The following is a 24240-nucleotide window of genomic DNA, read 5'->3' on the forward strand; positions in this document are numbered from 1 at the left end:
CGGCAATGAGATACCACCTCACACCTGTTCGATTAGCTATTATTAGCAAGACAGGTAATAGCAAATGTTGGAGAGGCTGTGGAGAAAAAGGAACCCTCATCCACTGTTGGTGGGAATGTAAAGTAGTACAACCATTATGGAAGAAAGTATGGTGGTTCCTCAAAAAACTGAAAATAGAACTACCTTATGACCCAGCAATCCCTCTACTGGGTATATACCCCCAAAACTCAGAAACATTGATACGTAAAGACACATGCAGCCCCATGTTTATTGCAGCATTGTTCACAGTGGCCAGGACATGGAAACAACCAAAAAGCCCGTCAATAGATGACTGGATAAAGAAGATGTGGCACATATACACTATGGAATACTACTCAGCCATAAGAAATGATGACATCGGAACATTTACAGCAAAATGGTGGGATCTTGATAACATGATACGAAGCGAAATAAGTAAATCAGAAAAAACCAGGAACTGCATTATTCCATACGTAGGTGGGACATAAAAGTGAAACTGAGAGACATTGATAAGGGTGTGGTGGTTACGGGGGGGGAGGGGGGAATGGGAGAGGGAAAGGGGGAGGGGGAGGGGCACAGAGAGAACAAAATAGAGGGTGACGGAGGACAATCTGACTTTGGGTGATGGGTATGCAACATGATTGAACGACAAGATACCCTGGACTTGTTATCTTTGAATATATGTATCTTGATTTATTGATGTCACCCCATTAAAAAAATAAAATTATTTAAAAAAAAAAAGAAAAAAAGAAAACTAGATAGAAGGTGACGGAGGACAATCTGACTTTGGGTGATGGGTATGCAACAGAATTAAATGACAAGATAACCAGGACGTGTTTTCTTTGAATATATGTACCCTGATTTATTGATATCACCCTATTAAAATTAATAAAAATTTATTTATAAAAAAAAGAATATTATGCACTTCTTATGTGATACAACATTCTTTCCAGAAAGGTAAATATAAAACTAATCAAGCTTTTAGGTCTAACTACCAGTTTACCAGAAATGTAGGGAATAGAGGAACAAGCTAATTAATACCAGGGAAACCATCAAGCACTGGGAAGTTTATAAGACTAGCTCCAGTTTCTCCAAGTTAAGGGCATCATAAAGGAGCGAAGCTGGGGGAATAAAAATGTTCTCAATTAAAAGAAACCAAGAGTCATAATAAACAAATGCTGTGACTGTACTTTGTGTGGGTTTGATTTGAACAAACCAACTGTAAAAACATACATGAATATATTTTAATTCAATTGGAGATATGTGAATGCAAAAGGAGTATTTGATGATAATAAGGACCTAATTTTAATTTTGCTGGGTGTCATTTTGTTTATATAAAAACATATTGCTGGCCCTGGCCGGTTGGCTCAGCGGTAGAGCGTCGGCCTAGCGTGCGGAGGACCCGGGTTCGATTCCCGGCCAGGGCACACAGGAGAAGCGCCCATTTGCTTCTCCACCCCTCCGCCGCGCTTTCCTCTCTGTCTCTCTCTTCCCCTCCCGCAGCCAAGGCTCCATTGGAGCAAAGATGGCCCGGGCGCTGGGGATGGCTCCTTGCCTCTGCCTCAGGCGCTAGAGTGGCTCTGGTCGCAACATGGCGACGCCCAGGATGGGCAGAGCATCGCCCCCTGGTGGGCAGAGCATCGCCCCTGGTGGGCGTGCCGGGTGGATCCCGGTCGGGCGCATGCGGGAGTCTGTCAGACTGTCTCTCCCTGTTTCCAGCTTCAGAAAAATGAAAAAACAAACAAACAAACAAAAAAAACAAACAAAAAAAACATATTGCTATCTCCTAGAGTTACAAATGTTTAGGGGGAGGGGCAGACAGGAGGTTATTATATAATTATATTTGTGTGTATGTTTAAAATTTTCATAATAAAGTTTTTTAAAAGTTCTTTCATCACATACCAAATGCAGCATTACTATGTAAAGATGAAGATATTACCTGGGGTAAAGAACTGATGGTATCAGTTGAATATCAAAACTACCCTGACGAAAGGTAGGAGCAAATAATATTACAGTAATCCCACAAGAGAGATGAGAAACCTGAGAATTAGAAAGGGTAGGTGACATTCCCAGAACGTAACCTCATGAGTAACGGAGGCAGGACTAGAACTCTGTCCTTAAATCCTTTGTACTGCCCAATATTCCAAGCTACAGTTCTTCACTCCCAAATGTTATTTCAGCATCATGAATTGCTCCTTTTATGTAGCAGATTACTGTCATAGTACAAATAAATAAGTTGACAAACATGTGGTGTCCTCTCAGAAAAAGTAGATATATAGGAGGAAAGTTAAAGGACTCTCCAGGTCACAGTCCACAATCTAATCAATAACTGTATCTTTTCCTTTCATTTCTGTTTCATTGAACACAACTAACAAAATCTTATATGTAGAACATCAATTCTCAAGCTGTGGTTGATAAAATCCTGGGAGTACCTTAGACCTTTTCAGAGATTCTGCAAGGTCAAATTTATTTTCATAACATGTTATGTGCCCCCTTTTCACTGTGCACACACTCGCACTAATGGCACTAAAGCAGTGGTGAGGAAAACTACTGAAATCTTAGGATAAATAAAGATTAAGTACCTTATTTATGGAGCAGTGGTCATTGTACTCCTCACCAACATGGACTTGGAGAAAAATCAAGAGGCCAGTTCTTCTTATGTCTTGATAAAGTACAATTTTACCAAATCTCAACTATTGAGTTTTGGTATAATGAAATAAAATGAAGCAAAGCACTTCTGCTACATAATGAAATGGGATCATTGTCTCAAAGAAAAGCACTTGTGCAATAATTATTCAGACTTGCATATTGGGTATTTTCTCAAAACTGAACAGAGCAAGCCTGTCACTTCAAGGAAAACAATGATAGTATTGATCGCCTATGATAAAATTCCATCTTTCAAGCAAAAATTAGAATGTTGGAAAACATGTATCCATCACTTTGAATCTGATTGTTTCCTAATACTTAAAGGATTTTCTGATCAACTAGGAAAAATATTAATGAATGGGATTTTCTTTGTATCATCTAATGAAATCTGTCAACATTTAAAGAGCTGCTTAACTCAGCAAACCATGATGTTATAAAGGCAAGATGTTACAAAATCATGCATAGGCAGGAGATGTATGAACAGATCAGATCAGAACAGATGTAGAGCAGAAAATATCAATGGATTTTATATACAAAAAGTCATTGATCTGAGTTAGAATCCAAACTCTTAATTAATCTTTAAGAAATTTATCATTCGTCTACTTATGGTATAATATCAAAGAACCACATTATCTGAAAAGGCTATTAAAACACTCCCCTTTCCAATTACCTATCTGTACGAGGATGAAATTTCAGCATATAATTGAACAAAAACACCATATTGCAGCAGATTGAATTGAGAAACACACAGGAGAATCCAACTGTCTCCTAATATGCCAGAGATTAAAGAGATCTGCAAAACTGTCAAATATACCATTCTTCTGAATTTCTTTTTTTTCTCTGAAAATATAGTCAGTTTTCATAAAATGTAATATTTATGTTAACTTATGATGGGTTTCTATTGTATTTCTACATGAAATATATACATAGTGGAGCAAAAGTCAGTTTATAATTATATGAAAAGTAATATAATTAATAAATAATAATACAAGAATAAAATCTGTGTTTCATGTATTCACAACTGTAAATCTATATTTGCCCCACTCTGTACAAACATTTTTAAATTTCCCAGTTATGCCCTGGCCAGTTAATCCAGTGGATAGAGAACCTGGCATGCAGACATCCCACGTTCGATCCCTGGTCAGGGCAGACATGAGAAGCGACTATTTGCTTCTCTTCCCCTTCCCCTCCCCCTTCTCTCTCTCTCCCCTTCTCACAGCCAGTGGCTCAACTGGTTTGAGCAACAGCCTCAGGCACTGAGAACAGCTCAGTTGATTCAAGCATTGGCCCCACAGGGGGTTGTCAGGTTTATCCCAGTCAGGGTGGGAGTCTGTCTATCTCCCCTCCTCTCACTTAAAATAATAATAATAAAAAATAAATTTTCCTGTTTTAATTTTCATTCTTTCTTCCTTTCCTTTCCTTTCCTTTCCTTTCCTTTCCTTTCCTTTCCTTTCCTTTCCTTTCCTTTCCTTTCCTTTCCTTTCCTTTCCCTTCCCTTCCCTTCCCTTCCCTTCCCTTCCTTCTCTCTCTCTCTCTCTCTCTCTCTCTTTCTTTCTTTCTTTCTTTTCTTGAGAGTGGCAGGGAGAGAGAGAGAGACAGAAACATCAAGCTAGTCTTGTATGTGCCCTGACTGGGGAATAAAACCAGAAACCCCGGTGCTCAGGGACGATGCTCCAACCAAGCTATACGGCCAGGGGATAATTTTTATTGATTTTTAGAGAGACAGAGAGAGGAAGGGAGAAAGAGGTGAGGGGACGGGAAGCATTCATATATCATTCCACTCAGTCGTACATTCCTTAGTTGCTTCCAATGTGTGCCCCGACCCAGGATCCAATCCAATCTTTAAACCTGTCGTTTAAAGACGATGCTCCTAATCAACTGAACTGACCACCAAGACCCCAGTTTGTATGTCTAAGACAGTCATTATCAATAAACACACCCTACATAATCAAAAGCTCTCCAGAACTATCAATAAAAAGTCTGTAAAGAGGCCCTGAAACCAGTGAGTGAGAGCACTGTCCTAGCAGAATCTTCTTGTTGGAATTCTCTATGCCTGCACCTAGGGTGCTAAGCAATACTGGGACACCACTTGGGCCCCAATGGTGTCCTCTGGTCCCAGTGTACTCCCCCATTGTTTTCTCTCCTATTGTCTACCAAGCATCCCCAAACTACAGCCCGCGGGCCACATGTGGCCCCCTGAGGCCATTTATCCACACACACACACACACACACACACACCCCCGCACTCTTTCATTGGTGGTCAGTGAGAGGAGCACTGTATGTGGCAGCCCTCCAATGGTCTGAGGGACAGTGAACTGGCCCCTTGTGTAAAGTTTGGGGACCTCTGGCACTGATCATTACCCATTCCCTGTTCTCTTAAATCTCTTATCCTTTCATTTCTCCTCTCATTTTCACCAAATAACTAAGTCAATCTACGAAGAAATAAAAACCATCAAACAAATATTTCTGCACATTCCTTCCAGAACCAATCCTTACTTGTACCTGTATGGATCCCTTCATTTCAGAATGGAAGGGATCCTTCCTGATTACAGCCAATCCCTTCCACCTATATTTCATCAATTCCTCCTGCCTTTCTCAGGAATGTGTCATAATCAATTATCTATTTTCTCTTCTGCATCTACACCTTTCCCCTCTGCTAGCAGCAGACAACCATTTCTTACATAAGCTCAAAACTGCAAACTTAAAGGAAAAATTCTTTACTCTGCACTGGGTACCATGCTGAGTGCCATTTACAGCAGAACTACACTAAAATATTTCTCTACTCTGTCTCCATTTCCTCACCTCCAATTCTCTCTGCAGTCACCAAACAATTGAGTGTCCTTTCTTATTGCTCTACTGAAAAATACTCTGAGGTCATAAACAATATCCAAGGTACAAACCCAAAAAATCTTCTCTGACTTCTCTTATGCTTCATTTGCTTTCCTCTTTTGGCTGGCAGACAAATTCCTTATTTCTTCCTCACAGATTCATTCAGATTTTCTATTTCTTTTATTTACTTTTTAGTCATTTACATAACTTAGATTTTCCAATTTACTAAAACATATTGATACATTATTCTCCCTGTTTATTATTTTCCAACTATCTTCCAAATCAGTTACTACAGTTCTTCCCTTTATTGTTTCAATTTCTGAATTTTGTCAGTTTTTGTTATATGAGTTTTTTAGTTAAGTGGGTTTTATAGTTTGACAAATAAAAGCCCTATGTAGTAGTGAGTGGCTCTTATATGTTACCATTTGTATTAAAAATGGAGAAAACAGACTCTGGTCAAAATGGCAATGTAGGTAAATGCTCTGCAGGCCTCCTCCCAAAATCATATCAAAATTGCAACCAAATTACAGAACAATCGTCATTGAGAACCACCTAAAGAATAGGTGAACAGAAGTCCTACAACTAAGGATATAAAGAAGTAACCACTATGGGACTGACTGTAGGGTAGAGACACAGAACCCACAGTGTGGTGGTTCAGAATTAGGAGGACTATTTCAGCTACAAAGGGTCCCCTTTGAAGAGTCAAGGGTCCAGTACCACACTGGGCTCCCAAACCCAGAATACCAGTGCCAGGAAGGAGTCCCACAACATCAGCCTGAGAAAACCAGTGAAAATTTTCTAAGTAATAAAGAGGGCTATGTAGACCAAAGCATCCTCTTAAAGAGCCTGAGAACAGACCCTCTTGCTTGTAAATTTACTCTGGGATCCAGTGCACAGGCAGCAACAGACAAAGCACTAGAGATGTACAGGGAAGAATTAAATTGAGTAGATTCAGAGCAAGGATGGGAAGGGCAGAGGTCAGGCAACTCTCTCCTGGGAGGATGAACTGACAGGTGCCAAATCTCAGCTCTCCACTGACCTGGCTAATAGTGCTGACCACACCTTGGTTATTCCATGAGACCCTACCCCAAACAACTCATACACATGGTTGGAGACATTTTCAGAGGCTTTTCCACATGACTGGCCTGCCTTGGCTTGTCCTTAGGACTTCCTTAAAATCTTTCAAAGCTCCAAAATACCAAACAAGCAGCAGATGGCCTTAATATTCCCTGTACCTCTTGCTAAGCAGGCACAAGTCCAGCACAAGCAGTGACCATTCTCAACTTGTATTGTAAATCCCACCAGGTGGCCCCAAGCCTGGCAAAGAGGCCTCAGTTCACACCATGGTGCCCACCAAAGGGTCCCAAGGCTGATATTAGTGGCAGCTGGCTTCGGTTTGCAGCATAGTCTCTCCCAAGGGCCTCCAAGTCCAGCACAAGCAACAACCAACTGCAAATCACCCTCTCAAGAGGCTACAGATCCAACATACCCAGTGGCTGGCTTCAGACAACACAGAGCATCACACAGCCAGCACCACAATGACACACCTGAAAGGTAGACATAGCTGGCACCAGAGCCTCGCTAAAACAACTCTCACACCATGTGGTCAACCCCACACAACAGCTTGTCTGCTCTTGTCACAGAGAACCCTCACTGCCAGTCAGCCTGACATCCCAACAGCAATCAAGGCTCCATAACAAGAGAGGGGCACATACAACCAACCTGGCTCAGGTGACCAAGGAGACTTCACCACAGGCTGCACAGGACACCTACTACATAAGACCAAACTGCCAAGAGCAGGAGACATAGTAAATATACCTAATATACAGAAACAAACACAGGGAGTCGCCTAAATGAGGAGACAGAATTGGTTCCAAATAAAAGAACCAAACAAAACTTTAGAAAAAACCCAAACTAAACACAATGGAGATAAACAATCAACCAGATATATAGTTCAAAACACTGGTTATAAGGGTGCTCGATTAACTTAGGGAAAAAGTAGATGAACTCAGTAAGAACTTCATCAAAGAAGCAGACACGATAAAAATAAAAAACAACCAGTCAGAAGAAAAGAACAAAATAACTAAAATGAAAACTATGTTAGAGGGAATCATCAGCAGATTCGATGAAACAAAGGATCAATTCAGCCACTTGGAAGATAAGGCAGCAGAAAACACCCAGTCAGAACAGCAAAAGAAAAAAAAAAGCCCTAGCCAGACCACTTAGAGCATTGTCCTGAAGCACAGAGGTTGCGGGTCCAATCCCTACTCTGGGCACATACAGGAACAGATTGATGTTCCTGTCTTTCCCCGTCTCTCTCTACCTCTCTTGCAAAAATCAGTGAATACATTTTTTTAATAAATAAATTTTTATTAATTTTAATAGGGTGATATCAATAAATCAGGGTACATATATTCAAAGAAAACATGTCCAGGTTATCTTGTCATTCAATTATGTTGCATACCCATCACCCAAAGTCAGATTGTCCTCCGTCACCTTCTATCTAGTTTTCTTTGTGTCCCTGCCCCTCCCCTTCCCCTCTCTCTCCTTCCCTCCCCCCATCCCCCCACCCCCAGTAACCACCACACTCTTGTCCATGTCTCTTAGTCTCGTTTTTATGTCCCACCAATGTATGGAATTATGCAGTTCTTGTTTTTTTCTGATTTACTTACTTCACTCCGTATAATGTTATCAAGATCCCACCATTTTGCTGTAAATGATCAAATGTCATCATTTCTTATGGCTGAGTAGTATTCCATAGTGTATATGTGCCACATCTTCTTTATCCTTTTTGAAGGGCTTTTTGGTTGTTTCCATGTCTTGGCCACTGTGAACAATGCTGCAATGAACATGGGGCTGCATGTGTCTTTATGTATCAATGTTTCTGAGTTTTGGGGGTATATACCCAGTAGAGGAATTGCTGGGTCATAAGGTAGTTCTATTTTCAGTTTTTTGAGGAACCACCATATTTTCTTCCATAATGGTTGTATTACTTTACATTCCCACCAACAGTGGATGAGGATTCCTTTTTCTCCACAGCCTCTCCAACGTTTGCTATTACCTGTCTTGTTGATAATAGCTAATCTAACAGGTGTGAGGTGGTATCTCATTGTAGTTTTGATTTACATTTCTCTAATAACTAATGAAGCTGAGCATCTTTTCATATATCTGTTGGCCATTAGTATTTCTTCCTGGGAGAAGTGACTGTTCATGTCCTCTTTCCTTTTATTGGATTGTTTGTTTGTTTGTTTGTTGTTGAGTTTTATGAGTTCTTTGTATATTTTGGATATTAGGCCCTTATCTGAGCTGTTGTTTGAAAATATCATTTCCCATTTAGTTGGCTGTTTATTTTGTTGTCAGTTTCTCTTGCTGAGCAAAAACTTCTTAGCCTGATGTAGTCCCATTCATTTATCTTTGCCTTCACTTCTCTTGCCTTTGGAGTCAAATTCATAAAATGCTCTTTAAAACCCAGGTCCATGAGTTTAGTACCTATGTCTTCTTCTATGTACTTTATTGTTTCAGGTCTTATATTTAGGTCTTTGATCCATTTTGAATTAATTTTAGTACAAGGGGACAAGCTGTAGTTGAGTTTCATTCTTTTGCATGTGGCTTTCCAGTTTTCCCAGCACAATTTGTTGAAGAGGCTTTCTTTTCTCCATTGTGTGTTGTTGGCCCCTTTATCAAAAATTATTTGACTATATATATGTGGTTTTATTTCTGGACTTTCTATTCTGTTCCATTGGTCTGAGTGTCTATTTTTCTGCCAATGCCATGCTGTTTTGAAAGTCTTGACTCTGTCTGACCAGGCAGTGGCACAGTGGATAGAGCGTCGGACTGGGATGCCTAGGACCCAGGTTCAAGACCTCAAGGTCGTCAGTTTGAGCGTGGGCTCATCTGGTTTGAGAAAAAGCTCACCAGCTTGGACCTTAGATCTCTGGCTCAAGCAAGGGGTTACTCGGTCTGCTGAAAGCCCGTGGTCAAGGCACATATGAAAAAGCAATCAATGAACAACTAAGGTGTTGCAACGAGAAACTAATGATTGATGCTTCTCATCTCTCTGAGTTCCTGTCTGTCTGTCCCTATCTATCCCTCTCTCTGATTCTCTCTCTGTGTAAAAAAAATAAATAAATAAAATTAAAAAAAAAAAAAGAAAGTCGTGGCCCTATAATATAGTTTGAAGTCAGGTATTGTAATGCTCCCAGCTTCATTCTTTTTCCTTAGGATTGCTTTGGCTATTCAGGGATTTTTACAGTTCCATATAAGTCTGATGATTTTTTGTTCCATTTCTTTAAAAAATGTCATCGGAATTTTGATGGGAATTGCATTAAATTTATAAATTGCTTTGGGTAATATGGCCATTTTGATTATATTTATTCTTCCTATCCAAGAACAGGAAATATTTTTTCATCTCATTGTATCTTTTTTCATTTCCCTTAACAATGCTTTGTAGTTTTTGTTATAGAGGTCCTTTACATTTTTTGTTATGTTTATTCCTAGGTATTTTATTTTTGTTGTAATTGTGAAGGGGATTATTTTTTTGAGTTTATTCTCAAATGTTTCATTGTTGGTATATAGAAAGGCTATGGACTTCTGTATGTTAATTTCGTATCCTGCTACCTTATTGTATTGGCTTATTGTTTCTAGTAATCTTTTTGTGGAGTCTTTGGGGTTTTCGATGTATAGGATCATATCATCAGCAAAAAGTGATACCTTTACTTCTTCTTTTCCAATATGGATGCCTTTTATTTTTTTCTCTTGTCTGATTGCTCTGGCCAAAACTTCTAGCACCACGTTAAATAAGAGTGGAGAGAGTGGACAAACCTGTCTTGTTCCTGATTTAAGGGGGAAAGTCCTCAGTGTTATGCCATTTAATATGATGTTGGCTGATGGTTTATCATAAATGGCCTTTATCATGTTGAGATATTTTTCTTCTATACCCATTTTGTTGAGTGTCTTAAACATGAAGTTGTGTTGTATTTTATCGAATGCCTTTTCTGCATCTATTGATAGGGTCATGTGGTTTTTGTTCTTTGTTTTGTTGATATGGTGTATTACATTAACCGTTTTACATATGTTGAACCATCCTTGAGATTCTGGGATGAATCCCACTTGATCATGATGTATTATTTTTTTAATATGTTGTTGTATTCGATTTGCTAGTATTTTGTTTAGTATTTTAGCATCTGTATTCATTAGAGATATTGGTCTGTAGTTTTCTCTTTTTGTGCCGCACTTGCCAGGTTTCGGTATGAGGGTTATGTTGCCTCATAAAATGTGTTTGGAAGTATTGCTTCTTCTTCAATTTTTTGGAAGACTTTGAGTAGAATAGGAACCAAGTCTTCGTTGAATGTTTGATAGAATTCACTAGTATAGCCGTCTGGGCCTGGACTTTTATTTTTGGGGAGGTTTTTATTAGTTTTTTTTTTTTTTTTAATTTCCTCCTCGCTTATTGGTCTGTTTAGGTTTTCTGCTTCTTCATGACTCAGTCTAGGAAGGTTGTATTGTTCTAGGAATTTATCCATTTCTTCTAGATTGTTGAATTTGGTGGCATATAATTTTTCATAGTATTCTACAATAATTCTTTGTATATCTATAATGTCTGTGGTGATTTCTCCTTTTTTCATTTTGGATTTTGTTTATATGAGTGTTTTCCTTTCTCTTTTCTCTTTGGTGAGTCTTGCCAAGGGTTTGTCAATTTTGTTGATCTTTTCAAAGAACCAGCTCCTTGTTTTATTAATTTTTTCTATAGTTTTTCTGTTCTCTATTTCATTTATTTCTGCTCTGATTTTTATTATTTCCTTTCTTCGGCTGGTTTTGGGTTGTCTTTGTTCTTCTTTTTCTATATACTTCCTTAAAGTGTGAAGTTAAGTGGCTTACTTGGGCTCTCTCTTGTTTGTTCATATAGGCCTGTAGTGATATGAACTTCCCTATTATTACTGCTTTTGTTGCATCCCAGGGATTCTGATATGTCGTATTGTCCTTTTCATTTGTCTGTATATTTCTTTTGATCTCTGCACTTATTTCTTCTTTGATTCACTCATTTTTTAAAAGTATGTTGTTTAGTTTCCACATTTTTGTGGGGTTTTTTCCTCTTTTTTGCAGCTGAATTCTAGTTCCAAGGCTTTATGATCAGAAAATATGCTTGGTACAATTTCAAGTTTTCTGAATTTGCTGATGTTATTTTTGTGGCCCAACATATGGTCAATTCTTGAGAATGTTCCATGTACACCAGAGAAAAATGTGTACTCTGTCACTTTGGGATGAAATGTTCTGTAGATGTCTATCATATCCAATTGCTCCAGTGTTTCATTTAAGGCCAATTTTTTTATTGATTTTCTGTTTGGATGAACAATCTAGAGCTGTCAGCAGTGTATTGAGGTCTCCAAGTATTGTATTTTTGTCAGTTTTTGTTTTTAGGTCAGTCAGTAGCTGTCATATATTTTGGTTCTCCTTGGTTTGGTGCATATATATTAAGATGTGTTATGTCTTCTTGATTCAGTGTCGCCTTAATCATTATAAAATGACCATTTTTGTCTCTGAGTTCTTTTGCTGTCTTCTAGTCAGCATTGTTAGATATGAGTATTGCTACACCTTCTTTTTTTTTTTTTTTTTTTTGGATGTTATTTGCTTGGAGTATTGTTTTCCAGACTTTCACTTTGAATTTTTTTTTATCCTTGTTGCTTAGATGTGTTTCTTGTAGGCAGCATACAGTTAGATTTTCTTTTTTAATCCATTCTGCTACTCTGTCTTTTTATTGGTGAGTTTAATCTGTTTACATTATGTATAATTATTGACATTTGAGGTTCCCTATTGCCATTTTATGTATTGCTTTCTGTTATTTTTGTATCTTGTTTGATTCTTCTCTTTTGTTTTTCTATCATTTGTTTTTTGTTTGGTTGTAATCCATATTTCTTTTCTCTGTTACTACCTTTTTTTTTTTTATAAAGTTTTATTGGTTTAATTTTTTTTTTGTATTTTTCTGAAGCTGGAAATGGGGAGAGACAATCAGACAGACTCCCGCATGCCCCCGACTGGGATCCACCCGGCACGCCCACCAGGGGCGACGCTCTGCCCACCAGGGGGTAATGCTCTGCCCCTCCGGGGCGTCACTCTACCACGACCAGAGCCACTCTAGTGCCTGGGGCAGAAGCCAAGGAGCCATCCCCAGTGCCCAGGCCATCTTTGCTCCAATGGAGCCTTGGCTGCGGGAGGGGAAGAGAGAGACAGAGAGGAAGGAGGTGGGGGGGGTGGAGAAGCAAATGGGCACTTCTCCTATGTGCCCTGGCCAGGAATCGAACCCGGGTCCCCCACACGCCAGGCCGATGCTGTTACTACCTTTTTTAAGTCATGTGCTTCTGTGGTGGTTTTTTTCAGGGGTGGTTACCATTAAGAAAAGGGTACCTACCATGTTTGTTGTAGTACACTATCTTATGAGTGCTTCTGCACTCCATTGTCCTTTGTTACTATTAATCTTTGTTCTCTCCCCTTTTTTTGTTTTTGTTGTCACAGTTTAAATTTGGTTTTATTGTGTTCTTGGTGGAGCTTTTACTTGTGGTTTTGTTTTGTTCTTTGTTTCTGGTTTGAAAACCGCCTTTAGTATTTCCTGAAGTGGGGGTTTTGTGATGATAAATTCTCTCATCTTTTCTGTATCTGTAAATGTTTTTATTTCTCCTTTGTATTTGAAGGATAGATTTGATGGGTATACTATTCTAAGATAGAAGTTCCTCTCTTTCAGAACTTTAAATATTGGGGTCCACTCTCTTCTAGCTTGTAGAGTTTCTGCTGAGTAATCCGATGATAATCCAATGGACCTTCCTTTATATGTTGTATTCTTCTTTTCCCTGGCTGCCTTGAGAATTTTTTCTTTGTCATTGGTTTGTGCCAATTTCATTATGATGTGCCTTGGAGTAGGTTTATTGGGGTTAAGATAACTCAGTGTTCTGTTTGCTTCTTAAATTCGAGGTTTTAGTTCTTTCCACAGGCTTGAGAAGTTCTCCTCTATTATTTGTTTGAATATGTTCTCCATTTCATTTTCTCTCTCTTCTCCTTTTGATATACCTATTATTCTTATGTTTCTTTTTGATGGAGTCAGACTATTCCTGTAGGGCTTTCTCATTTTTTTTAAATTCTTGAGTCTCTCTCTTCTTCTCTCTGTTGTGCCTCAAGTTGCCTGTCTTCTATGTCACTAATCCTTTCTTTTATCTGACCTGTTCTATTAGCTAAGCTTGTTACCTTGTTTTTCAGTTCATGAATTGAGTTTTTCATCTCTGTTTGATTTGTTTTCATAGCTTCAATTTCCTTGGTAATATATTCTTTGTGTTCGTTGTTTTTTGAGCTCCTTAAACTGCCTTTTTGTGTTTTCTTGTATATCTCTGAGTATTTTTAGGATTTCTATTTTAAATTCTCTGTCAATTAACTCCAAGGTTTCCAATCTGTTAAATTATTTATCTATAGATTTTTCATTTATCTGTGCTACATCTCTGTCTTTTGTATCCATGATATTTGTTTTCCTTTTCCTTAATGGCATCTGAGGGTGGTTTTGTTAATACCACTAATTAGAATTAATAAAGAATAAAAAGTTAAAGAAAAAGCAAAACAACAAAACCCCCCCAAAATTTTAAAAAATAATTATTTCTTTTTTTTCCCTCTTTGAGAAAATACAGTGAAAAACTGAGAATTATATTGTGCTAAATGGAACAAAAATTACCTATAATGGAAGGCCTGAGTTGGGGAGAAGTGATAAAGGGGCAAAAAGGAGGTAGGGACCCACAAAATGCAAAAAAGGAAAAAATTTAGATGAAGAATAAAATAATTTGTTTGTAAATGATGGTCAACTGAGAGATATAGTGAAAGGGATAAGAGGGAAACAAGAAAAAGAAAAAAAATACTATTGAATTAAGTGGAACAAAAACTAGATAGAATGGAGAGCCGAGGTTGGGGGTAATTCTGATCAGTTAAAAAGCAAAGTAAAAAGCATGCAAAATGCCACAAAGAAAAAATTTGATTCTGAAATAAAATAATTTGTTTGTGAGTGAGGATTGAATGAGAGGAAAAGTAAAGGAGAAAAGGAGAAACTAAGAGAGAGGGAGAAAAAATAAAAAAAGGATAGAGTTAAGGGTTTTGGAGTGTAACCCTCATAGAGAGAAAGAAAAAAGAAAAGAAAAAAAATAAGAAAAGTAACACTTATGGGTAATGTAGTTCAAGATGAAGAGAAAAGAATAAGATGAGCAGAGAATAAAAGGACCAAGGTGGAAAAAGAAAGAAAATAAGATAAGATGAAAGAAACAAAAAAAGTGGAAAAAGTTATAAAGACTATTAAAGACTGTGGATTTTTATTGATTTTGAGAGGTTCTCTTCTTTCTTTTTCTTTCCTCTCCCTCTTCCTGGTGAGTGACTCTGTACCCCAGGCTCTGCCCCTGTGGCATGCTTAGGTAGAGATTTGCAGTTGATGTGTCTCTATGGTGATGTCATATACTAGGCCTCAGTCTCGTTGGCTAACAAGTCAGGGCTTGTTAGCATTTGCAGGCTTCAACAATGGGAGAGTCCGTTTTCCCGGAGCCTCTCTCCTAGTCTCTCCTTCCTGAATTAGCAGCCTGATGATCAATCTATGAGGTTGCCACTGCCACTGCTTGGCGATTAAGAGGCTCAAAGAGCTACCAGATCCCCACTCTATCCCCACTCAGCGCAGGGATCTGGGTAAGGCTCTGTCAGTCAGAGCCGCCAGCATAATCAGGCAGGGTTGGGAGCCAATTGCTCTCAAGGTGCCTTTCTATGAGCCTCCAGGCATGTCCAGTATGCCTCAGCACTCTGTGGGATTACTCTCCCCAGGCTTTTTGCACTTTGTAACCTGTATTGGCTGGGAAGATGCCCTAGTCACTGCCTGCAGAACAGGAGGTTTTAAAGGCTGCCAAGTCCCTCCTTTTAGTGCACAGCCCTGAGTATGAAAGCTCTGCCAATCAGAGCCACCAGGTTAAGCAGGTAGGGGGGTGTGTTGACTTCTGTTCAGTTCCCCAGGTATATCTAGTTAAATTTGCCTTGGCGTTCCATGGGGTTGCTTTCTGCAGGCTTCTTCCTTGTTAAAAAGCCTACAGCCTAGCCTGTCTAACTTCTGCAGTGTTCTCTGAGGTTTGTTCCGTAGGAATGTGTTTTTCACCCTGTATCGGCTGGCAGGAAGTTGCCCTTGCCCCTACATGCAGAGCAAGAGGTATTAAAAAAAATCACGTCTCTTGTCTTAGTTCGCTGATCTGATAGAGACCTTGTCAACTAGAGCCACATAAGCCAGTTGGGTGGTGAGTAGACTGTGGGTTAAGCTAATTTCAGCGATTGGATCTGCAGATCTGCTCCAGAGACAGACTGCAAGCTGCTTGCGCACCCCTCCCCCTAGCGCTTCCATATTTTTTCTTCCCCAGGATGATAGTCTGAATGGTTGGGTGAGGCACCCCACTTGCTGGAAGAAGTCTGGGCATAGGGAAATTTGCTTTCGTGTACTCTCAGTGCGCTGTTGCTGGGGGAGCAGGGACCACATAGAGACTCTGGTCGCAGCCCACACAGAAGCCTCTGACCCTGCCCCTCTGTTCGGGAACATGGGCACCCATGCCCGGGGCACTAGAAGGAACCTCTCGCATACTGGCCCTGCTCGCCTACCAGGATATCGGAAGTATGGCGGCCACCGCTCACCCGCCTTTGCTGGGGCCTGGCACCGGTGTTGGCTCACGTGGGCTGAGTCACCACAGGCACACTGTTTCCTCGGCTTGAACGTCTGTGCCCCAGCCCGGTTCCCTCCATGCCCCCAGCCCCCACCCTCTCTCTGTTCCAAGTGAAAACAGCCCTTGCTCAGGTTAGTGAGGAAGGCGGAGTGTTCCCTTCTCCGGAGTGTTCCCTTCTCCGTCTTATTTCCTTCAGGGTTGATTATATATTTAGCCAACTTTTCACCCAATCATATCTTCTTGTTCAGTGTGTGGAACTTCCAGACGCTCCAGGGATAGATTTTTCTGTCTCTGGTTGTAGAACTTGTTGAAATTTTGGGGAGAGGTATCAAGAGCGCTCCTTATGGCGCCATTTCTCTGACGTCACCAAGAAAAATTTTTTTTTTTTTCTGAAGCTGGAAACGGGGAGAGACAGTCAGACAGACTCCCGCATGCACCCGACCGGGATGCACCCGGCACGCCCACCAGGGGCCATGCTCTGCCCACCAGAGGGCGATGCTTTGCTCCTCTGGGGCGTCGCTCTGCCGCGACCAGAGCCACTCTAGCGCCTGGGGCAGAGGCCAAGGAGCCACCCCCAGCGCCTGGGCCATCTTTGCTCCAATGGAGCCTTGGCTGCGGGAGGGGAGGAGAGAGACAGAGAGGAAGGAGGTGGGGGGGTGGAGAAGCAAATGGGCACTTCTCCTATGTGCCCTAGCCGGGAATCGAACCCGGGTCCCCCGCACGCCAGGCCGACGCTCTACCGCTGAGCCAACCGGCCAGGGCTGAGGAAGATATTTTTTTAATGTTTATTGATTTTAGAGAGGGAGGAAGAGAGAGAGAGAGACAAGAATATCAATCTGTTCCTGAATGTGCCCTGTCTGGGAATTGAGCCAGCAACTTCTGCACTTTGGGACAATGCACAGACCAACTGAGCTCTCTGACTGGGGCTGAAGATTCTTTAAGCAGGTAGGATTTTATGGATTTTTAAACATTGTATGTTAACTAAGGGAATGCAGAGAAGAGAAACTGACATTTCTTGAGTGTTCTACTCTGGCTGGATAGACATTGTATTATGTACTTAACATGTTATATAGTCATCACAGTAGCTTTGCCAGGTAGTTGTGCTATTATTGCTTATTTTTCATTCATTAGGTAACTGTGGTCCAGGGAGGTTGATTAATCGACCCGATTCCATACTTAACATGTGGCTGACCCATGATTTGACCGTCAACCTGCTTAGCTTCCAAACCCATCTGTTGTCCCTCAACATATGTTGACAGGTGCCTATGCAGCACTGGCGTCATGGTAGAGATGCAGCTCTGATCAACTTGAAAAGCCAGATCTAACTTTGGTAACTGAGAGTTTTGCTGAGAAACCCAGTTAGCCCAAGCCTTTGTCTTAGTGTACTCGCCAATGGCAGTGAAAACTAGTACCTTATTTTTTCCATCCAAGATTTTAGAGCACGTCTCAGTTAGCTATGGCCACAGAATCATAGTTTACCTAAGGAAGACCTAATCAGCCAAATATTTTTAGGAATAATATCTATCCTTGAAATGAATTATTTTTCTCTGAGTGAAGAATATCTGTGTATAAACCATGTTATGTTATTTAAATTCAACATCTATATAGAAGATAGTTCTAATTGATTTCTCTACTCACTGACTTCCCAGTCTGGTTTTAGCCAATTACATATACTGCTCACAAAGATTAGGGGATTTTTTTTTCTTTTTTCCATTTTTTCTGAAGCTGGAAACAGGGAGAGACAGACAGACTCCCGCATACGCCCGACCGGGATCCACCCGGCACGCCCACCATGGGGCGACGCTCTGCCCACCAGGGGGCGATGCTCTGCCCATCCTGGGCGTCGCCATGTTGCGACCAGAGCCACTCTAGCACCTGGGGCAGAGGCCAAGGAGCCAACCCCAGCACCCGGGCCATCTTTGCTCCAATGGAGCCTTGGCTGCGGGAGGGGAAGAGAGAGACAGAGAGGAAAGCGCGGCAGAGGGGTGGAGAAGCAAATGGGCGCTTCTCCTGTGTGCCCTGGCTGGGAATCGAACCCGGGTCCTCTGCACGCTAGGCCGACGCTCTACCGCTGAGCCAACCGGCCAGGGCAAGATTAGGGGATTTTTTTATGCCTTCATATTCATTTTGAAATATCCCCTAACTTTTGTGAGCAGTATATATTTAACCAATAAACATATATCCATAACACCTGCATACCTTCAATATTGTGATGGCTGGAGGTAAAGTGGGACGGGGTCCAGGTACAGTTGGGCAGAGGGGGGAGGGGGATAGGAAGAGACACAGCCAGGGACGATGGGCACAGGATGTGGCAGGCAGGTGGTGGTTTGTTGAGTTGTGCAATTGAAACCTGTATTGTTTTGCAAACCAATATCATCCCAATAAAGTCAATAAAAAATGTTTTAATAGCAGATAGAATTTTAGGAGTTTAAGGCATTTTGTATATTAATCAAAACATCCTCCAGTACTTCAGCCTGGGTTTAACATCCCGGCCAACTATAGCTGGCATGGGGAATTTGAAACTGAAAGGGAGTACAGTGACTTCTTTGGATGTGGTAAGAGGTGGAAATGAGATGTAAGTTTGGGTACCTAAGCCTAGTACTCTTCCTTTTTATCCTCCTGTAGGTGAGTGTTTTAATAATAGAAAGGTAGGGGAGTGGGTTTAGTGAATGCAGGGAAAGATAAGGATGGAATTAGCAGGAAATCAAAGTTGTTTTTTTTGTTTTGTTTTGTTTTTTTTTGTATTTTTCCGAAGCTGGAAACGGGGAGGCAGTCAGACAGACTCCCGCATGTGCCCGACCGGGATCCATCCGACATGCCCACCAGGGGCGATGCTCTGCCCATCTTGAGGCATTGCTCTGCCGCAATCAGAGCCATTCTAGCACCTGAGGCAGAGGCCACAGAGCCATCCTCAGCACCCGGGCCAACTTTGCTCCAGTGGAGCCTTGGCTGCGGGAGGGGAAGAGAGAGACAGAGAGGAAGGAGAGGGGGAGGGGTGGAGAAGCAGATGGGCGCTTCTCCTGTGTGCCCTGGCCAGGAATCGAACCCGGGACTCCTGCACACCAGGCCGACACTCTACCACTGAGCCAACTGGCCAGGGCCAGGAAATCAAAGTTTTAAGAGGAACAATATGGGGTTGGTGTAGGAATATGGGCTTTTGAATGTAGATGAGAGATCAGATGAGGGAAAAGAGGTATGGATGTTGGGGTTTTTGATAAGCAAAAGATAAATTACAACAAAGGAGGCCACAGGATGTTGGTAGTTTTCTAAAAAGGCAGATTAAGGGTTCCAGGGAGTTCTGAAGAGGCTGCTGCTCTTTTGTTTGCTTAATTGGAAAAACCAGCAAAATTCAGTTTCTATTGAAAAGTATTACAATAATTTGAGCCACTGGGAAGATTTTTCTTATTAAAAACAGGACTGTGGTGTCATCTACCTGAGCCTCAACTTACAGATCGGGCCTTAGATCCCCTTGAGTCTTAAGAGACAGGAGATTGCTGAGCTACATAGGGCTGTGGTCCCAGCAGGTGTCTCCTCACCTCTGCCTCTTCTTCCACTTAGCTGATGTCCTTTCCACGTACTTGGGAGTTTGGGCAGAGTGGGACTGGCTGTCCAATCAGTAATGGAGTTGGGTGGTTGGTAACTGGCCTATGTTATGAGTCATGGCTGAGACTCCCTTTAGCTTGTTTTCCAGCAACAGGGAACTAGAGAGCTCCTACTTGGGGTCATTTGAGCCTATCTTTGTTTCTGGAGTCTGTGCCTTCATAGGCTGAGGATTTAGTTTGGAGACTGCTACGGAGCCTGCAGCACGGTGACCTGGGCTGGGAATGCAGGTGTCATATACATTTGATCTCTTGTATTTGGATATTTAACTCTTAAACATTTCAAGGAACTCCCTGTACAGTTGGCTTTAGGCTAAAAGGAAGAAATAGAGTCGCCGTAATAAGAGGTTTCCATCCTGAAGAACAAAGACAACCCCTTCTAACCAGTGTTGATCAGTCTTTGAACTAAGGACAGAAAATGCAATGAAACAGGTTGTCTTTCCACCTGGATTTAGGTAATTAGATATTTTCCAGTTCAGGAAGCAATAGTTATCTCAGCAAATGATTGGATTTTCAATTTAGCCTTCAGGAGTTTTGGTGAAAACAGATGAACTTCAAGCTTTTCCAGTTTATGGGCTGTCACCCTTTGTTACAGGATTTAGAGTATGTCTACATTGACTCATAGGCTTGGACGGGGGGGGGGGGGGGGGGGGCAGAGTTAGGTAACTAAAAGTATTTTAAAGCAGAGGCCAAATTTTAATTATATCAGGAAAGTTTCTTTAAACTACAGTTAGTAGACGTTTCACTCAGTTTCCTTGTTTGCTTTTCTAAATAAATGAACTCACTTATTTTTGTTGGCTAATTTTATTCTAAAACACTTCCATCCAACTTGACATTAATGACTGTTGGCCATCATCTGACAATGGGGATTTTGATTTGGAATCCAAGGTAAAGTGTTCTCCTGTGAAATTAACTTTTCTCATCTGAATTTAGGTTTTGTGCACTATGCTTAAAATTTAGTAATGGTCTACCGATCATTGTTTTATGTTGTGTAATGGAAAACTGGTCCTAGCAAATCATTTGTGTAGAAACATGATGCGTTGCATTGTTGTTGTTGTTTTTTTTAAACTTTTTTCCCCTTTTTCTTTTTTTTTTTTTTATAATCTTTTTATTTTTTATTTTTATTTTATTTTATTTATTCATTTTAGAGAGGAGAGAGAGAGGGAGAGAGAGAGACAGAGAGAGAGAGAGAGGAGAGAGAGGGGGGAGGAGCTGGAAGCATCAACTCCCATATGTGCCTTGACCAGGCAAGCCCAGGGTTTCGAACCGGCGACCTCAGCATTTCCAGGTCGACGCTTTATCCACTGCGCCACCACAGGTCAGGCCTGTTGTTGTTTTTTAACTTTAATTAAAATACTTAAGTTGGGGATTGGCTGGAGAAGAAGGGCTGGAGACTATATAGTGATACAAAAAATGTATTGGGGACAATGTCCCACAATAGAGGGAGTATGAAATTAGGTCAAGGATAAGGATTTTAGTGTGACTTTTAAATCATACCAACATGACTTTACAATGCTCGTCTAAATAAATTCTTTAATGAATCCAGTTACTTGTAATTATTATGAAATCCTCCTGGTGCTTCTCAGTTTCAAAAGTATATGTCATGTATTATATAGGGTTTTTTTTTTAGTATATTTATTTTAGTGTCATATATTTGTTAGGAGAGAGATTTTACTCTATTTCTAACCTGGGTCCCACATTTGAACTAAAATAATCATATAAAATGTGTAAATTTAGAATTTTAATTCCTGTTTTTCACTACTGGTATTACAAAGCAATTCCACTGGGTTCTAAATCATTCCATTAAGAGTCTTTTTAAAACTACTATTTATTTAATTGAGAAATATGTTTTGCCTAAAATAATAACCAGCTCTAGAAGTAGAAATTCTTAATAACTATGTGGTAAAATTTTAGACAATCTGTTCTTGGTGATGTTTTAAAATTTTTTAAATTACATTTGACAGTAGATATTATATTGGTTTCCGGTGTATAGCAGTGGCTAGACGTTCATATAAATTACAAGGTGATCTCTGCAGTAAGTCTAGAATCCCCGACTCCACACATAGTTGTTACAGTACTATTGACTATGTTCCCTATGCTGCATTTTGCATTCCCGTGACTTCGTGACTACCAATCTGTGTTTCTTAGTCCCTTTAGCTTTTTACCCAGCCCCCTCGTACCTGGCAACCCTGTGTCTATTTGTTTCATTTTTGTTAGTTCTTTTATTTTGTTCTTTAGATTCCTTATGTAAGTAAAATCATATACTTTTTGTCCTTCATTTTTGGCTTAGGTCATTAAGCATGATGCCCTCTAGGTCCATGCATGTTATCGCACATGGTAAAACCTCATTATTTTTAATGGTTGATATTCCATTGTGTGTCTGTACCACTTCTTGTTTATCCAGTCATCTATCATTGGACACTATGATTGCTTCTGTATCTTGGCTATTGTAAACAATGCTGCAGTGACATCTTTTTGAATTAGTTTTGGTTTTCTTTAAATAAACGCCCAGAAGTGGGATGTCTGGGTGATATGGTAGTTGTATTTGTAATTTTTGGTGGACCTTCCATACTGTTTTCCATAGTGGCTGCAGCAATTTGCAGTCCCAGCCACAGTGTACCAGGGTTCCCTTTCTCACCAACACTTGTTGTTTGTTGACTTATTGATAGACTTTCTGATAGGTGTGAGGTGATATCTCAAATTGATTTTAATTTGCAGTTCTCTGATGGTTAGTGATGTTGAGTATCTTTTCACATGTGGATTAGCCATGGATTTGGTCTCTTTGGAGAAATCTCTATACAGGTTCTCTACTTTTAGTTGGATTGTTTGTCCTTTTGGTGCTAAGTTCTATCAGTACCTTATATATTTTGGATATTAACCCCTTAATGGATATATTATTGGCAAATATCTTATCCCATTCATTAGGTTGTTTTTGTTTTTGTTTTTTTGCTGTTGACATTATTTTACTGTGCAAAATTTAGTTTTGGGTCACATGATGGGTCTTGTTTTCATATTTATTCAGCCACCCTGTGCTCTTTGATTGGAGCGTTTATTCATTTACATTAAAGTGATTATTCATAGGTATATAGTTATTGCCATTTTATTACTCCTATTTTTTACTTCTTTTCCAAGAAGTTCCTTTAACATTTCTTCTAACACTGATCTGGTAGTGATGAACTCTTAATATTTGCTTGTTTTTATATCTCCTTCAATTCTAAATGATTCTCTTATGAGTAGAGTAACCTTGGTGTGGGTCTGTGTTTTTCATTACTTTGAACATCTTGTACCAGTCCGTTTGGTTTCTGTTCAGAGATCAGCTGACAGTCTTAAGGGAGCTTTCTTGTAGGTAACTGCTTTGTTCTTGCTTTTAAGATTCTTTTTTTCTTTTGAACACTTGTAATTTTAATTATCATGTGTCCTGTTGTGAGTCTCTTTGGGTTCATTTTGGGGGGGGGCACTCTCTTTGCTTGCTGGACTTGTATATTTATTTCCTTTGCCAGGAAAAAGAAGTTTTTAGTTACTATTTTCTAAAATAGTTTTTTAATCCTCTGTGCTTTCATTTTTCTTGTATCTACATGGTATGAATGTTTTTACATATAATGTCATCTCAGTTTTCTTAATCTGTCCTTATATGTTTTATGCTTTTTGATGGGGTTTTCCATTACCTTATCTTCCAAATCACTGAACTGACCTTCTGCTTCATGGAATTGTCGATTCCATCTAATGTATTCTTCATTGCAGATATCGTATTCTTCACTTCCAAGCATTTTTTATGGTTTCTATGTCTTCTTTTGTTTACTCTTCTTTGAAGTTCTCTCTGCATTCACTTCTTTTAAATTCATTGTGCATCCTTATCACTAGTGTTTTGAACTCTGTATGTGGTAGATTGCTTGCCTCCATTTTTTTTTTCCTTAAGTTTTTTCCTGTTCTTTCATTTGGGACATGTTACTTTGTCTTTTAATTTTGGCTGCCTGTGGGTTTATATCTGTGTATTAGGTAGAACTGCTTAGGTTCCAGTCTTGGCAAAATGGCCTTAGGTAGTTGGTGTTTTGTAAGGCCCAGTGGCATAGTCTCCCTGATTTTGATATGTGGTATTGTCATTTTGTTAGTCTGTATGTATCTTTTGATCTCTGCTTTCATTTCTTCTTTGACCCAGTCTTTTTTTTAGATGTTAATTTCTACATTTTTATGGGTTTCTTTACTTCTTTTTTGCAGTTGAATTCTACTTTTAAAGTTTTATGGTCAGAGAATATGCTTGGTATAATTTCAGTCCTCCTGAATTTATTGATGTTAGATTTGTGACCCAAAATATGGTCTATTCTTAAGAATGTTCCATGTACACCAGAGAAAAATGTGTAGTGTGAAATCCTGGGATGAAATGTCCATTATGACCTTTTGGTGTGGTGTGTCGTTTAAGGCCAATATTTCTTTATTGATTTTGT

The 24240-nt window shown here is 40.0% G+C and overlaps 1 protein-coding gene across 1 annotated transcript in view; it reads right to left on the minus strand.

Moving 5' to 3' along the window:
• The window catches only part of PRPF18 (pre-mRNA processing factor 18), a 53240-nt gene extending 29675 nt beyond the window's left edge, over positions 1-23565 (minus strand). The window contains 1 exon segment of the mRNA XM_066233065.1: positions 23464-23565. Coding sequence (XP_066089162.1) covers positions 23464-23565 — 102 coding nt within the window.
• Positions 23566-24240: the final 675 nt, after the last annotated feature.

This window comes from Saccopteryx bilineata, chromosome 5, assembly GCF_036850765.1.
Source record: "Saccopteryx bilineata isolate mSacBil1 chromosome 5, mSacBil1_pri_phased_curated, whole genome shotgun sequence".
NCBI classification, from domain to species: Eukaryota; Metazoa; Chordata; class Mammalia; order Chiroptera; family Emballonuridae; genus Saccopteryx; species Saccopteryx bilineata.